The sequence below is a fragment of the Triturus cristatus genome, chromosome 4_2 (assembly GCF_964204655.1).
Source record: "Triturus cristatus chromosome 4_2, aTriCri1.1, whole genome shotgun sequence".
Classification (NCBI taxonomy): Eukaryota; Metazoa; Chordata; class Amphibia; order Caudata; family Salamandridae; genus Triturus; species Triturus cristatus.
Genome location: NC_140586.1, coordinates 250,666,127 through 250,684,022, shown reverse-complemented (window position 1 = coordinate 250,684,022; position 17,896 = coordinate 250,666,127). Strand labels below are relative to the sequence as shown.

The window sequence follows — 17,896 nt, the reverse complement described above, 5'->3', positions numbered from 1 at the left end:
GTTACTTCTTTTGTCACCGAGAATTTTTTGTTACTGTGCAGTTCATAAATTACATATGTAATCTATCACAGTGAGCTATGAACTTCCATCAAAGAGCTGGATTCCATCTGCATGGTACAGGCTACAAAGTTATGTTTCCTACCCTGTCTTTCATTATCCTGATAATCCGGATATCCTGCTAAAAAAGGTTTGTTAGGGTAGGAATAAATTCTTATCATTAAAGTTAACCCTAACCACGGTGATATGTTCTGAATCCTGAGTTTGTGCTTCTTCAGACCAAGCACTCTTTGCCTTATGTAACATGTTCTATACACTGACTTACACACGTATGATGCATGTGTGTGTGTGATGTAAAGTGCTCCGACATCTTATACCAGTACGAGAGAGGCTATAAAACAAATGAGATACATGTGAGAAAGGGGCTGTGGAGAGATGAGAGACACTATTGGTGATAGTGAGGGAATCATTGAAGAGCCCCAACAAAGCTTATCGTATTCTGGTGCACAGTAAAGTCATTATTTACTATGCTTTATAAGCTAATACAATTGATATATAATGACAAATGTGTTGTAGAATGCACCATGTCTTCCCAAATGTTCTTGGGGCGCGTAAACAAAGGCTGAAAGCTGTCAGTTTGTAACAAACAAAACTTTTAAATATCTGTAAATAAACTGTGCAAATGTTTCAAAACATATCAGCAGTTAGGAAACCACAAATGGACCACTAGTTTGTAATTCAGAAGTGTGCAGGAAACAGAGTTTTAATAGGATCAAAACAATCAAGACACTTTACTTGGTGATGTTCAAATGACACATATATGCTGAAATCACATTTCCACACTTTAGTATTTGTGCGCTATATAGATTTATCAGTAAAACTGCATGATGAGATTTTGCTTCCATTTCAATGGAATATGTTTTGTGTGTAAAAGACAGTGCCTCTTTCTGCACTACAATAATGCCTCAACAGTGTATACAGTTTCTAGTCTGTAGCACACTTCTGTGCATCAATGAGAATCTGCAGTTTAAAGCTCACAGAAATTAACCGATCCAATTAGTATACTATTTCCAATATACAGCTAAAATAAGAAGGGCTGATATATGGCTAGCCAGGGTATGATATAGTATTGTCAAGTCCTATCTAACCGCTCTGACCATAACACTCAGCAGTGTGCAGCCAATTATAGCTCATGCAGGATGGTTAATAACTCCCTTTTACTGCTTTATGCTCTTACCCTCATACAAGACCACTCCGCTATGGGTCTTACCCATCACTCAGTACTATACCAGTCATCACCAGCTGAACAAAAATTGTGTATTTGAAGTGATCTGACACATTAAGCTGGTCACTCGGAGGACTGCACTCTAGTCCAGCACTGCAGGTCCCAAATAGCTTCATCCCATGCGTGCCGCTTTTACGTCTCACAATGTCTATCCGAGCAGATCTTCCCGACCATTTCTCTCCCCAAACATGCCTAATCAGAAACCATGAATTGTAAACAAAATATCAGACTGGACAACCCAGTGAATTAACCATATAAATAGATCATATGAAATACCCCCCAAAAAACCTGCACAGTTGCTCAAAGCTGCGTTCATATTGAAAAAGCGGTAAGTGCACTATTGTCTCAACCTAATATAAACTTATTTTGGCTTGTACTTAAGTGGTAGTCTATTTACTTACTTATATACTATTGTGGGACCTCCTCCAATGTGTCTGTAAAACATACCTTTTGTCATGAAATGTGACCTCCTGCCTGAATTTTGACCCTTTGTCCTGAATTTTTACACTCACTGTTCTGAATTTGCACCCATACCAGTTGGTCAGCCTGTGCAAAACAGAAAGACTGTAAGAATAAGAAAAGGTCCCACTAAACAAACCCGTATCAGAGAGAAGTGGAGAAGACAAAGTAAGGAACTAAAAGGTGAGAATAATAGAGATAACAAGAGCAATGCTTTTACAGCGGAAAGCAGCAGAGGTTGGAGCAAAGGTGAAGGGCGGAGCTACGAGTTCATACAGGGCACGGCAGGGACCTGTTGTGAAACAGAGAAGCTGAAAGCACAGCGGAGCCCGGAAGAGAGACGCAGAGGAGTCTGGAAATAATGGAGTTGCTGGCTGCCCTCAAGAGCCAACTGGCCTCCTGCTTTCACGCTCCCTCCCTGTTCCTCTTCTTCGTCACCTTCATCCTTTTAGCAGACTTCATGAAGCGCAGGAAAGGCGGGAGTTCCTACCCACCCGGCCCTCCGTCATGGCCCTTCGTCGGGAACATGCTGCAAGTGGATTTTCATAACCTACCAACGTCGTTCGATAAGGTAAACTGTGGTGAGGGGGAGGGACTCTTGGGAAGGGAGAGGGCGAGGCAGGAGAGGGGAGGTGCTCAACTAGGAATTCAAACTCGTACAACGCCCAGAGTACGACTGTGGAAAAAATTGACACAGGCACTAAAATAAAAGCGTCCTCCCCGGCCCGCGTTAGCAAACAAGATAGCTAAAAATGGGCTACATTTTGAAACCAGGCCAGTTTCGAACTTTTAAATGCACGCTGTATTGGTATTTTTGCGATGTATTGGAGACCGCATCCATTTGCGTTTGCTGCAGGGAACGTTTGTGGCAATATTGTGGAAATCAGCAGAAAAACCAGTCCCCCCTCCCCCCGTCCAAAAAACCTGCTCTCAAAAATGTTTTAAAAAAAAAAAAGCGGCTCACACACTAATCTGTCAGAGGAGCGCATTGCGCACAGCCTGATTGTCCTATAGGTCAGTCTGACCTTGACTACACGGTTCAACGTTTCCACCCTCCAAAAGGGGTAATTGTAGCCTTAGCTGTAGGATAGGTCACTGAGTCTTACTTTCAAATTAAACTTGTGTAAAACAACATGTCAAATATATGGACTATTTACAGCTTTTTTAGGTTTTCCATGTCCATGCGAGGGTAGTTTACCTAGCTGATGTTTTTGTTGTGCAGTCTGGGACTTGTAGTCCAGTGTATCGCCTCATAAAATCAACTCTGCAGATCCGTATCACTATGCAGGATACTTCCACACATATCGACACTCTACGTGCGAAGGGGAGGGTAGGGAGCAATGAGTCATGTAGTACATACATTTGTGGGGTTAGATTCCATAGGCCCATTTTCTAAATTAGACCCTTTTAAAGATATAATAGCTCCTACAGTTACTGGCCTGATTATTGTGTCATAGTACTTCTGAGTTCCGACCCATTTACCAAGCTGGACTGCTCGCTGTTGGCACTTTTGGAGAGACAAGGTAACGAAATGAGTAACTGTCACCCAGATGGAATGAACTAGCCTTCAAAGCTGACACACACGTGGTTAACAACAGTATCCACCAGGGATACTGCCCAGTGACCACCTAACGTCAACAATGTAAAGAAAAGGCCTCACAATCTACTGCTGCTTGTTCCCCCATTATATGAAAATATTGGGGGGTTTGGATTAAACACAATACAGTTAGCAAGTGCTATATAAACAAGCATTGGAAAAGCCAATAGGTTTCGCCTTTGGGACCTATTGGCTTTCCCAGAGGGTTTTATCCGTGCGGTACAGCATCCCCAAAGCTGTGCAGCATGGCTTGCAGCGCTATGTCGGTGGTCATGTCATATTGTAGGTGTGCGTACCACTCATGCGCAAATCTACAAAATGTTATTTACCAGTTTGTATCGGTGAATGAAAAAAAAACACTGGCATGCCGCTAGGTCTGGCTTTAAAGGAATATCGTATGGCAAAGTGATGCATCACTAAACAAAGTGATGGATGGAGTGCTTGAATTAATCTCAGCCAGGGAGGCTTTAGGGTGGTGCGACCGGTGCAGACACAGCTGGCGCTGACCTCTGGAGGGGGAGGTGGCATTTTGAAATAACTAATGGGTTTAAAAGCACCTGCTGCAGAGTTGCTTGTGTGTGGGACAGGTTTCAGGCAACATTAAAAATGTCAAGATAGGAGGAGCCTAGCCTGCAGCCGAGATGGCCGCCTAGCTCTTCGGCTCTGCCGACCCTTTCGCCCTTCGTCGATATCCTGGCAAGAATCCTGCGCCTCCGAGCCCTACGCTTCCCTGCGCCACGTCCCTGACCACGATACTTTGACTCCGGTCGAAAACGGAGCTGCCCCGGCGGAGTTGGGCCCCGGTCTCCATTCCGGCCTTCCAGGCGGTCGCGGCCGGGCCATTGTTTAGTGGGGACGGCCGGCGGCGACAACGATAGCAGCGGCCGCTGTGGAGAGGGAGGAGCCGGTACACCGGACCTGGAGCGCGGCGCTGGGATTCTCACAGCAGCCTTTTTCATGCTCGGCTGCCCAGCGCGCCCCGCTCGCAACATTGTATCCGGCTCCCGTATACTGTATCCCGGCCCAGCTGGGAGAGGGCCGGGATCGCTTCTTTGTTGCAGCCTACAGCAGCGGACGCCATCTTCTGCATCGGAAGCCCTGGTCTCGCCGGTGGGTTTCCCTGCACCACAGATTCCCCTGTCCTTGAAGCCTTCCACGACCGGCTGCCTCCACGTTTCCTGCACCACCGGGGCCCCGCAGAGAGCTTATCACCCTCCAGATACTGATGGTTGGTGAAGGGGGCTTGCTTCCCGGGGCGCTCGATGGTTGCTTGCCTAAGATGGCGGACGCAACAGCACCCTCCATCCTTGATCCACCGCTGGGGCTTCGCGACATCCTGGCAGCACTGGAGGACCTGTGGTTGGCCTTCCGCGACTCTGCCACTGGTTTGGAGGACCGGTTTGATCGGACTTTTTCAGCTGGCCGTGATGACTCTCCAGTGCGGCATGTTAAGCCACATCTTCAGTCGACTGTCGGTGGATCACCCGAGTTGAGGTATGTGGCAGTGACGGGGGGACGTGTCCCAGTGCCCGCTGCGGTACTCCTCGGCTCTGCCCTGGAGGAGTCTGACAATCCTGCTCCCTTGGTATGGCCGGAGCTTGTGCCTCAGCCGCCGTTTTGCCCATCTCCTTTGTCCATTGGTGCCACGTCTCTGAGCGTCCTCCTGGACTTGCTTCCTGTACATCGGCCGGCCGCTACTCTGGGATTTATGCATCGTCCTGCTCCCTGTTGTGCTAGCCACCGCATAGCAGCGGCGCATTCTGTGGTCCTTTACTATCGAGCTTCGCTCCAGTTTGACTTGTTTCTTACCCCTCGATTGCTGCAACGGACTCCATGGTGGCCCATCCCGTCCAGGTTGGCTGTACTGCAATTGGACTCTGTTGGACTGCAGATTCGAAGGGGCCAAGGCTGAGGAAGGGGGTTTTTCTTGTTGCACATTGATACGTATATGGCTGGGACTGGGACTTGTGACTGTTGGAGGTACATGTAGCAGGGTGTTAGGTCGGGGCCTGGGGTTGGGTGACCGCGGGTAACGATTTTGCTTGTATTGAATAGATCCTTGGCCCTCCTCCGATCAACCGTGACATTCTTTTTAGGTCTCGCTGAGACAGCGAAAGCTGTCTCTTTGAGATATTTTGTAAGTGGATTTTTGAAAGTGCTTCCCCGGCATAGAGCTACAGTGCACGAGGCGTGCACGCGCGCAAAGCAGCCATATGGCTTTACGTCGCTCTCCCTGCCTCTTTGACCCTTGCATTCCCCCCTCCCTTCTCATCCAGCCCTTTGATGCTCTGCTCCATTGCTTTCACTTTCACCGCTTTGGATAACATGGGATTAAGCTACTTTGCAGGCACTGATATTAAGCACGACGCTATGTTACACTGCGGTTATTTCACGGGTTGGAGACAACTTTATGTAATGGGAGCGCATGTTATTATTGCAGCTTTTTTAAAGCAGCGCTTTCCCCGCTTCCGTCGTTCCATCAAGTCTCTCTATCTCCCTCCCCCTTTCTATCTCTCTCTCGCCCTCCCTCCCTCAGCTCTCAATTAACAGTTTAATGCAACTCTCGGAGGTGTCCACTGAGGTATTTTACACGCTCTGTCCTGGCGCCGACCCCTGGCACTCTCCAATGCCCTCACCCCTTTCCACAGTTTAATGCAACTCTCGGAGGTGTCCACTGAGCTCTTTTACACGCTCTGTCCTGGCGCCGACCCCTGGCACTCTCCAATGCCCTCACCCCTTTCCACAGTTTAATGCAACTCTCGGAGGTGTCCACTGAGCTCTTTTACACGCTCTGTCCTGGCGCCGACCCCTGGCACTCTCCAATGCCCTCACCCCTTTCCACAGTTTAATGCAACTCTCGGAGGTGTCCACTGAGCTCTTTTACACGCTCTGTCCTGGCGCCGACCCCTGGCACTCTCCAATGCCCTCACCCCTTTCCACAGTTTAATGCAACCCTCGGAGGTGTCCACTGAGCTCTTTTACACGCTCTGTCCTGGCGCCGACCCCTGGCACTCTCCGATGCCCTCACCCCTTTCCTTCGCTGGCAGCCCCAGTCCACATCTCCCCTCTCCCCCCAATCTGTTCCCCTGCCGTCGCCAGCGCCTGGCTCTCACCGCGAGGAGGTCTTCCCTCTTCCAAGCCCTCCAGCGCCATTAGAATTCACGTGGAGCGGCTAAAAATGCACGTCTTAACAGCGGCTAATACTTTATTTTTACACAAAGCCCTCGAGAATATGCAAATAGGAGGCTGGCCCAGCTGATATGTCACCATGCCCCTTCTCTTCTCGAGGACAGAGAGAAAGTTGTCCTTTCGAGCTGTCCCTGATGTATAATCCTGGCTGCTGCTCCCTATTTTAATTACTCTACTTAAGTGCTCAAATAATAAATATTGACTTGTTTTAACATAGCGGTTCATTCTACACTTCCGTCGGCTTGCAGCACTGTATGTAACTGGTGTCTGTATTATCGAGTATAATAACCCTGGGAAGATGAGCCTGCAAGGGCCAGGATTAACCCAGTGACCTGCCGAGGACCACATATTTATGGCTCGCTGAGCCATGCTTTTGAATGTTGTCGAATGGTAAGCAAAGGTGTCTGTCATGTATTCAAACACAAATTAAGGATGCAAAGTTTGTTTAAGAATCTGTTCAATCTTTTAAATATATTTCGAACTCACCAAGCTGGTCTTCTCTACCAACAATTTCTGGTATTCTTATTAGAACAGGAGTAGCACCCGGAGTTCACCCACTGCTATCTTACCTACATAGTGCCCCGGGGGACAACGGCCCGCCCACCCCCTCATATTTGAGGGAATCTCTGCCAAGAAAGGCCTGTCCAGTTGCTGTTCAACTATACAAATACCGCAGACCAAATATCTGCCCTTTTATGCTACAATAAAAACCGCTGGCAATAAACACATACCAGACATCCATTAAATCAACAATAAGAAACTCTCAATGCGAGACGAAAAAAGAAACGTTCCAGGCAGGAGACAGGGTTACAAATAAATGTGGCAACACTATAGCGTGTTGCGCAAAATAAATACAGTCAGGCGACAGATGCCAGAGATTAACACCCGCAAGAGGACTGAGTTACAGCACATTTAAGAGAGGGTGTGCTGCTCCATGACGTTTGAGAATGCAGAGTGCAGACACTAATGGCTGACCCTAGGGCATTTGGACCTACTTACAATAATGCAAAACCAAAGGGGATGATGAATTAAACCCTCATCAGTTGACTGGGGGTGAGTGCTTGCAATGTTCAACACTCCGTCCATCATCCCCTTTGGTTTTCCTACTTACAATAATCCCAGCTTCAACATTTGTCCAAGATTTGTGTGATTCAGGGAGCACCTCTTTGCCTCCCTGTGCCTTAGACTGTAAACGTGACTTATCTTAAAATAACTGCAAATTCCCAAAAATATGTCTCTTTCCACATCCTTAATTTTGAAATCTTCGCCAGGGTCCACGGTACAGCCTGTTGTAAGCAGTGCTTAATTTGAGCCAGTGGTTGTATGTAACCCATTCAATATTTCTCCAAGGTGCGTCGGGTTGAATCAGGAGAGAAGTAGCCCCTAGATGGATCTTGGAGCTCCCCACTGGACTTGTCTCAATTTAAGAAGTTGAAGGTGACAATTTCAAATACCTGTAATGTAGAAAACATTTGGTCCTACAAGAACGACAATGAGGTCTTGCCCTTAGAGGTTTTAGGAGATTCAGGCCTACATAAGTTATCAATGGGACAGATCACTCAGTCCCAGTTGCCACTCCCTCAGATCCTAACCGCCCAGCTCTTCAATTTCCTACAATTTCCACTAAACGCATGATCAAACGTATAAAAATATTCAACTACGAAGCTCCTTCGGACCCTTGCCCCACTAAAGTGTTGCACGATATAGCCGATTCTATTGCACCTTCACTGGCTTTAATGCTCAAGAAAAGTTCTAAAATCTGACTGTTTTCCTGCCAAATAGAACAAGCATTTGCAATGCAATAGGTCTTGCATTTGCAAGAGTTTCAGCTATTAGCATTGTTAATGACAATGTCTTTTATTTATGTATTTATTTTTAAAACCAACAAATAAAAGGCATTGTTATTTACAATGCCAATAGCTTAAACTCTCGCAAATGCGAGACCTATTGCATTGCAAGCCGATGAATGGAAATGTCCTTTTATGAAGCTGAGCAATGCTCTTATGCTTTATGTTTGAAACTCATCAAGTAATTATCAATAATGATGAGTGATGTAAAATGCTCTTATTTTCAGAGGAATTGTAAAATAAAAAGTACTCTGGGGACATGAGCTGAGCTGTACATGCAGGGAGCTTAGGACTTTGTGATCACGTCTTTTATTAGCACTCTGAGGCAGTCTCCTGCCTGTGATTGCCATGCAAACAGCGATAAGCTAGATTTCACAAATGGAAATATAACAAGAACATGGAGAATTGTAAAGGTTATTTTGCGCATTGGAAACATTCCAACATTTTCTGCATATTAAGGAATAGATGACCTTATAACTTAGGTAAAGTGACAACGTGTTAAACCAAACGGGAGGTAAGCTTGGTTGGAATATTTAACAAGCATTTTCAATGCAATAGGTCTCGCATTTACGCGAGTTTAAGCTAGTGGCATTGTAAATGACAATGCCTTCTATCTATGTTTTAAAAACTAAAACAAAAATAAAAGGAATTGGTATTTGCAATGTCAAGAGCTCAAACTCGCGTAAATGCGAGACCTATTGCATTGCAAATGCTTGTTCTTTTTCTTCTCTTTCTCTTCTCCTACATTTCGGGTACTCTTTTGGGGCGACAGACACACTGCTAGGGGGGGGTAGGCCGTAGCCTCTGCATGCGTGTAGGGTGGGGGGTATATTTCCTTGTTGGTTTTTTTTTTTTTTTTTCTATGGGCCTCCTTTTTCTTTCTTTCTTTTCTCTCTTTCTTTTCTCCCTTTCTACTCTTTACCTTTCTCGTTTGTTCTTTCCTTTCTTACTTCTTGGGTCGAGGGGAGGATTGGGAACTTGTGGGTAGTGCTTGGGGATCGTCATGTGATATGCTTCTTTTCTATCCTAATTTTATTGAGTGCGATTGATTACCTTACGGATAATGCTTGCTGACTCTTCTGATGATCGTTGCCCACTATAGTCCTAACTGTATTGCTCTGATTCGGATCCTTTCAGACCTGTTGCTATGGACTTATTTCAAAACTTTATAAAACTTAAACCTCATCATCCTGGCGCTCGGCGGCACAATTGTGTATAACGTAATCTGGTCTATTCGTGCTTGTACTGATATGCTGCTGAATCGTATAATTGCTTGCTGATGTGCCCTTTTTTTTTTGTCGAGGCCGGCCTGAGGGTTGTAGGCCCGTATTTGTCTGCACATACTGTTAAATAAAGGTTTTCCAAAAAAAAAAAAAAAAAAAAATGTCAAGATAACTCTGGTGGTTAATGTTCCTGCTGGAGAGAGATGCAGTTTCGTCTAATGGCAGTACTGCCTCATAAAGTAGTGCAGAGGGTTAATATGACTGCTAGAAAGAACGTGTACCATGGAGAGCACAGAACTATTTTATGTGGATAGCTCAGTGGGTTACTGCTTTTGTCATAGAGATCCGATTCTTATTTGCAAGTCATAAGTTACAATCCTGATATAGCACATTGACCTATGAACTGTAATTAAAGAGCTGCATACCAACTGCAATGCATTGGATGGGAACCTTATGTTTTTCTCAGTCTTTCATTATCCTAATGTTACTAAAAAAGAGTTAGTTTAGGTAAAAAAACATTTCTATTAATAGATCCAAGCCTAACCACTGTGGTATGTTTTAAATCCAGAGTTTGTGTTTCTCCTGACCAAACAATCTTAAAATACACTGCTTACTATTATGGATAACGTATGATTCCTACACCTTGAAATCTTCATTGTCTTATGAAAATTTCTTGTAGGCTGACTAACACATGTATGATCAATTGTCTCTGTATAATGTGTGTGTGATTTCAAGTGCTCCGACACCCTACACTGGAATTTATAGCGCTATAAAACCAATGAATTACATGTGAGAGGGCGGCTATGGAGAGAGTAGGGTCACAGTCAGAGGGTGGTAGTTAGGGAATTCTTCGAGAGGAATGTCATTGGGGGGTGCCAAAGTAGATTGTCGCACTGGGTGCTACTAGTGCTAAAGCTTGTTCTACCTGAACCAGAACACAAGTAACCCAAGACTGGGTTTGCCCTGATTAGGGCTCATCAGGCAGGTACAGCGTGGTTCCAGTGGCACAGTGAGCAAGGAACCCAGGGAGGACCTGGCCTGGCAGTTCAGGCTGGACTGTTCCAATTGGAGCATTGTTGGTATGAAACATTTTTAATGGTAAGACAGTGCCTACTCTCATGGTCTACTTACTAAAATGTAATATGGTGGTAAATGAATAGCCTTTGAAACATGAAGTAGTGCGTTACGGTCTGGTTCTCCAACCAAACTCTTTAGCCTTCTCAAAATTATATTCTCCCTATGTCTGTCCCCTGGACTGAAAATTATTTGTGCACGTAGAAACCATTTTAATGCAATGAAAGCAAACACCAAGGAAATTTTCACAGGACATGCCTTGGTTTTCATACACACACTCAGGGCTGTGTAACTGCAAGAGTCCAAATTCCCTATTAGCATCTCCGAAAGTGAACATGTCTCTTAAGAAGCATTGTGCAACAACCCGCCTGTGCTGCAGCACCTGTCTTCTAGAGCCATTTAGGCATTTCTTTAACAGCTCATAAATTGCTGAAATAGTGCAACATGGACACCCTGCCAGACTGGTCGAAGTGACCCTTCAGGCAGCTATCTGTGAGCAGTGAATGGTGAGACATTTGGGGGCCTGCACCAGCCGAGTGCAAGCAAAGACAGGTCACCCAAATGTGGGACTAACTTTCAGAAAATGGGACAGTTGGACACCCTAAGTATGGATGAGCTACTCGCGCATGGACCGGGTACACTTGAGTTTGTTGCATGTTTTCTAGGAAGATTGTGTCATTAAAGTCAATTCATATTAACTATTTGAATCTGAATGTTTACTGTTCACCTTGTCCCACTGAAGTCTGATTAGAGTATTGGAGTGGAGTATGATACTGGTTAATTAAGAGGATATGTCTTCATGGTTATTTGCGGTGAACCATTAATAGGGGCGAGATATAGACTTGTTAAGAGGGTGATTCGTTGGACGTCAAACAGTAACCATTTATGGGAAAATGATTAGTTTAGTTAATACTGTTGAAGTAAATAGAGGAAAACAATGTTTGGTCAGGTGAAGTAGATTTATATGATTGCAGAACATTTTAGGTCATTGGAGGTGAATTAATGAGTGGCATTTAATGAAGGTTTCCTGAAAAGTTGACCTCACTGTAGTTAAGGGAGATGGGTCATTTGTTCAAACGTTTATTTAGGTACTAATATACCCAGAACTACTAACAATGGTAATCGGAGAACCGTTGACACTGTACAAGGATCAGATATGAAAAGTCTCCTAAAGGCATTGGAAAAACATAAACGCAGCGAACTTACTAAATGGTGGGAAATCAAATCCCTAGAAAAGTAAAATGAGGTTGGTCGAGTGCCAAGGGGCCTCAGAATCATGCTGGCACCCAGCTTCGAAAGCCCTAACCCGTTATTACTCAAAGAATGGGCAGATAGCAATTTGGAAGCGTCAATGCGCCTAGTATGTTTACTAGTTAAGTATGCCAAAATTGACAGGGATGTAAACATTCTTGAGATTGGCCGAATTCAACAGAAAATAGAACAACTCAAGACGCCTAGTAACAAAGAATCCATTGAAAAATGTATGTCGGATATGTCTGATCGGATCAACAAACAGGAGGAAGTAATCAAAGCCAGAAAAGCATTCAAGTTTGCTAGAGATAAGAATGACTACGAGCAGGGCCAAGTGTTCACGTTTGCCCGGAAGTATGACTATGTTAAAAAACAAAAAGGGATCGTTCAAGTTTTTAAACAAACGCAAGCGATTGCCAGTACATCGGATACTCTCATGTCTTCCACCTCTGACATCAGCAACTTACTTAGTGACACAGATTCAGAACGTAGTGGAGTTTCGGAAGGTAACACTAGAAGCAACTTGGGGCCCCTAACTCTAACAGAAGAAATGGATTTTATCAGGGAACAGCGCAAAATGTACTTACGACCGAGAAATCCAAATTCACAACACGGAAGAACAGAAATCAGCGAAGGCGCAAATGCAACAAATCCAAAAGGCAGAGGGCAGCAGAGGAGAAAGAAAAACTGGTAATGACCCCTGAAGCAATCGATCAAACAATTTTCAATCTCACCGACATCCAACTTAATTTAGCTGAAAAACAACTTCTGGCATTGGTATTGAGCTATTGTCCTGAGAGTAATTTCAACTATGTAGAAAAGAGGATTGATGTTTATAAATTTATCCGTAAACTCAAACTAACTAAATTCTACACAATCAAAAACCACGGCAAGTCTGTCCAAGATAAACCATCGAGATTAATTCATCCTGCCTTAACTGTTGAAGAACTTCCACTACTTTCTACGCTACATGCCTTACACAATGAATCCACGAATAGAATTGAGGGCACTCCCAATACACAAGTGGTTGCCGATACTGAAGGAATTAATCTAGCGGCTTCAGGCAACAGTCCCTTTAAGGCGCCTTCTTCATTTGTTCCTACTATGCCCCGTGATGCGCTCGATATTTTTCACGAACGCATCACTGACGAACTGAAAAAACTTTGTCAAAACCAGAAAAGCGAAGTTTAATTCGAAATCCAGGAAGAATCAGGAATACTTTCAATTTATGGATAAACTCAAATCCAATGCCTCTGTTGTTATTAATAACTCTGACAAAGGAGGCAATATCGTCCTTTGGGGCAAAGATCAATATAGGAAGGAAGCTTTCAGACATATTAATGACCAAGACTGCTATGAACTTTCCAACGCTGCAGATGTTGGGAGGATTAATAGAGATTATAGAGAAGATCTGAACTTCTGGAAACGGGAGGGGCTTATTACCAAAGACAAACTGAATTTTCTATTTAAAGAATTTCCTCTCTTGCCCACTTTTTATCTCATCCCCAAAGTACATAAACAAATTGATCCAGTTCCTGGTCGCCCGATTATCTCAGCCAAAGACAGTATTTTTGAAAACACTTCACGTTATTCTGGATCATTTTTTACAGGAACATGTTGTGGGATTACCTACCTATATTAGAGACACTAAAGATTTTCTGCTTAAATTGAATTCCATCCAATGGTCCAGGGAGTATATGTTGTTGACGCTAGACATCACGTCTCTATACACGAGTATTAGACACAGTGATGGATTGTCTGCAGTTGATCATTTTTTTAAGGAAACGCTGCATTTCGATGTATTGACACAATGAGGTCCTACATAAAATGATACTTTGGTGTTTGTACAATAACATGTTTATGTTTGATGGGCATATCTACAAACAAAGACAGGGTGTGGCGATGGGGGCATGCTTCTCTCCCAGCTATGCATGCCTGCATGTGGGTTGGTGGGAGGAGCATGTCCTCAGGGGCATCCACAAGGAACTGTATGATAAACATGTGGTATCGATGTGGAGATATATCGATGATATATTTATCGTTTGGACGGTACATCTTCGCAGGCCAACGATTTTATTGATGTGATCAATTGTAATGATTTGAATTTGAACTTCACCTCTCATATTGACCCTTTGACAGTGAATTTTTTAGATCTCACCATTTACATACATAAAGATGCAATAGAGACATGTCTTTACAGAAATTCAACGGCTGGCAACACCTAATTATACGCCACTAGCTTTCACCCTCACCATACAATCTCTAGTCTCCCTTATGGGGAGTTCTTGAGAATACGTAGAGCCTGCAGTACGACAAATTAGCAATAGCTCAAGAATCAGCAAGAATCAGGTTCCTAGAAAGATGATATAAAGCAAAAAAACTGGATATGGCCCTTAGGAAGGCAAACAGTAAAGACAGACAGGCATTATTACTAACCAAATCAGGATGTGACATGAACTCCATACTTTCAGAGAGTCACATTCCCAATGATGAAAGCGTAGCCAATGCAGGCAACACGACATGTAGATTTGTTTCCACGTATAGTAGGCAAACTAATGTAATTCGAACCATCATTAATTCACAATGGCCTTTAGTTTTAACTGACACGGTGCTTTAACAAACATTGCCAACACAGCCAAACTTTACTTATCGCAAGGCACGTTCTATGCGAAGTGATTTAGTTAAAACTAGCCCTGAACTAGACACTAAAAGTACATGGTTGTCCCCCAAAAAGGGTTTCTATAAGTGCAGCTCCTGCAGGGCATGTAAGTTTGGAGTAAACACAAAATCTTACTGTACCCCATTCTCTGATGTCTCTATCAATATTAGAGGGCATTATACTTGTCGTACGGACTACGCTGTGTACATTCTTCAATGTGTTTGCGGATTACGCTATGTGGGTAGCACCAAGTTACAGGTGTATGTACGAATTTTACAGCACTTGCGTGCTATAGTAAATTCTGATCCCACATATCCTGTGGCCCGTCATATCAAATTGGAACACGATAACAAACTCAGTGTTCTTCAATACTTTGTTATAGACAGACAATGTTCCAGCCAACAAACGTGGTGGCAACCGCGAAAAACATCTGAGACAACTGGAAACAAGATATATAGTTGAGCTAGACTCTAAGGCCCAGAGGGGTCTCAATTTATGTGAAGATCTACATCATTATCTCTAATTGCATCCACTTAAAACTTTACATAGCAGTTACTGCTCAGTGTTTTCCCTTCTTCGGTTAATTCCAATTAAGGTGGTGTTTAATCCCTTAAAGGAAATTAGTTTATCTGGCTTTTGACTTTGTCTTGATCATAGCCTTTAGCTGAATGTGATTTACAGTTACAGTTAAATTTTCTATGGACAAATCCGCTGCCTTCACTTACATGAATTAACTATTTTCTTCTTTTTAGTTTATCATTTAGATAACACTGTACACAATGCACTTTGAACACTTCACGGTGACTAAAATATACTCTATTGCCTATGAATTGTAGTAGATAGGTTCCTAAGAGGTTTTTCATACATTGCATGATATAATGTTTTTGGTCCAGCAAGTTGTCAGGGATCCAATATATCTAAGTTTCAGTATTTGTACTACTAATTATTTATCGTTCTAAATAAGACTAGGGCATTGAATGTCGATCATAACTAGTTAATGATTTATGCTTTTTTATGTAAGCTTTGCAACAACAGAATGCATTTGTGCAGAGGGAGTTGCCATTAATTGACCTATTGTCATTATTCAACGCTCTAGCTTGAACTGTGAACAACTAATTTCGGAGGCATAGTGATATAATCTCAGCGCTTGTCTCTCTTGTTTCCTCCGCTACTTTTTGGATGAAGCAATTTCATGTGTACATTTATTTAAATTTGCTAATGGAACCAATGAAATGTTTATATATTTAAATGTTTATATTTTGATGCTGAACTGTTTGAGTATTTTCTATATGTTTATATCTATGCTACAAGGTATCAACCAATCAATAGACTGTTGAGTCACCATTTGTAAATAAATACGTCACTCTTTTGCGACGCGCTCATGTGAGCAAGGCCACCGAGTTGGCCGAAACGCGTCTTTTCGAACTTTGCGCCAGACAGAGGATTTAAATAAATGGGTACTGCGGCTGGCAGTATCAGCATAAGAAGAAGTTGTCCGTCTCTCTTTTCCGGTGCCGGAAAGCACCTCAGAGTGGTAATTGGATATATATATATATATATATATATATAAATACGAAGATACTCCCTCCTTGTCAGTAAGGATACCAGACACTCCAAAGTACAGCAAAAAATGTAGATTTTAATGGCACAAACAACGCGTTTCGGCTTTCGCCTTCTTCACGGTCTAGACCATGTTGACCTGGCAAGAGCACCCACTAGCCAGGCCCTAACCTTCCCTTTTCTTACATGTTAGTCACCCCTAAGGTAGGCCCAAGGTACCCCTGTGGGCAGAGTGCGGTGAATGTTAAAGGTAGGACATGCCCTGGTGAGTGTGGCATGTCCTGATAGTGAAATACTGCCAATTTCGTTTTTCACTATTGCAAGGCTACCTGTTCCCATAGGACAGAATGGGGAGTTTGCTTATACCATCTTATAAACATAACTACCCCTAGGAACAAGGTTGGAAAATAAAGTTTAGTATGCCTGAACTCAGAATGTTAAAATGCATCTTTTAGTGATGGTGATTTTTACATTCTGTGTTTGAAAATACCAATTTTAGAAAGTAGGTATTTTCTTGCTTAGCCATCCAGTTTTGCTCTCCTAGGTTTGTGTATTGCATGTCTGGCATGACAGGGGCTGGGGAGGAGCAGAGGCCCCAGAGAGTCTGATGAGTCAGGGCTGGGCTGAATAGACCTGGGCTGCATTTAGAGTAGGGGGAGGAGATTCCCGTTTACCCCACTAGGCCCAGTCTGACTTTCACAATGCTGTCTCCACCTCCTGCCAGGAAGCTGCACCAGAGAGGACAGAACTGGTTTTGACCTAGCACAGGGCTTCTCTGCCACCAGAGAACAAAGGATTTTGTGGTATAAATATTGGGGCCCAGAACTTTCGATCATTTCTGAGAATCAAGGGGAACCTTTGCCAAAGAGAAGAGCCTGAGAAGCTGAGGAGGAATACTGGCCCTGTGCTGTTTGCTGTCTGGGGTTTGCCTGCAGTGGCTACTTGCTGCCAAGGAAAGGAGAAAAGGACTTGCTATTTGCTGTATCTCCTGCTTGAAGAAGATCTCCAAGGGCTTGAATTGAGCTTGCCTCCTGTTCTGAAGTCTCAGAGACACAAATACTTCACCACCAGCTGCCCTGAACTTCCTTGCTGGGAGTTCTGAACTGCAAAGAGGTGCCTGCTGTTGTTTTGGACCTCTAGAGACTGTTTTCCAGCTGAGAGCTGGAAAAGTAACACAACTTCGAGAAGCATCTGCACCTGTTTCTGACACATTAACGAAGAAACTGTTGCAGCGCCTGCCACGGCTCAAGAAATCGCCACACGTCGCATTGAGTGCACCGATCTCCGAAGTCCGAGACCAACACACCGATTTCGATGCAAGGCCTGCTGTGCGGCTGCAAGAGTTCACGCATCGTTCCGGAGCATCGCATTGCGGCGCCAAGTTTGTTTCTCTCCGGTAAGGAACAGGTGCAACACCTCCCCTGCGCAGAAGTAAGGAACCAATGCATCACCTCCCCTGGAGCATGAAGCCGACACATCACCTTCCCTGAGTGTAAGGAACAGACGCAACACCTTCCCTGCGGCCCGTTTTGTTTGTTTGCGTGACTCATCCCAGGTACTTTGTGAGAAAAGTGTCGCATCTTCAATTTGCTTTGAACTGAACTATATCTACCATCTGAAAGTTATATTTTTATTATTGTATTGTGGATTTTTGTTGTTTGGTCTTGTTTTGGTTTAGATAAAGATTACTTATTTTTCTAAACTGGTGCGGTGACCATTTGTAGTGTTTTCACTGTATTACTGTATGTGTTCATA

General features: G+C 43.8%; 1 protein-coding gene across 1 annotated transcript in view; it reads left to right on the top strand.

The window, feature by feature from the left end:
- Positions 1-1,996: 1,996 nt before the first annotated feature.
- The window catches only part of LOC146833576 (cytochrome P450 2D17-like), a 227,833-nt gene continuing 211,933 nt past the window's right edge, over positions 1,997-17,896 (top strand). Inside the window, exon 1 of the mRNA XM_085601433.1 lies at positions 1,997-2,312. Within this exon, the coding sequence (XP_085457559.1) occupies positions 2,103-2,312 (210 nt within the window). The 5' untranslated portion in view covers positions 1,997-2,102. The remainder of the gene's footprint in view (positions 2,313-17,896) is intronic.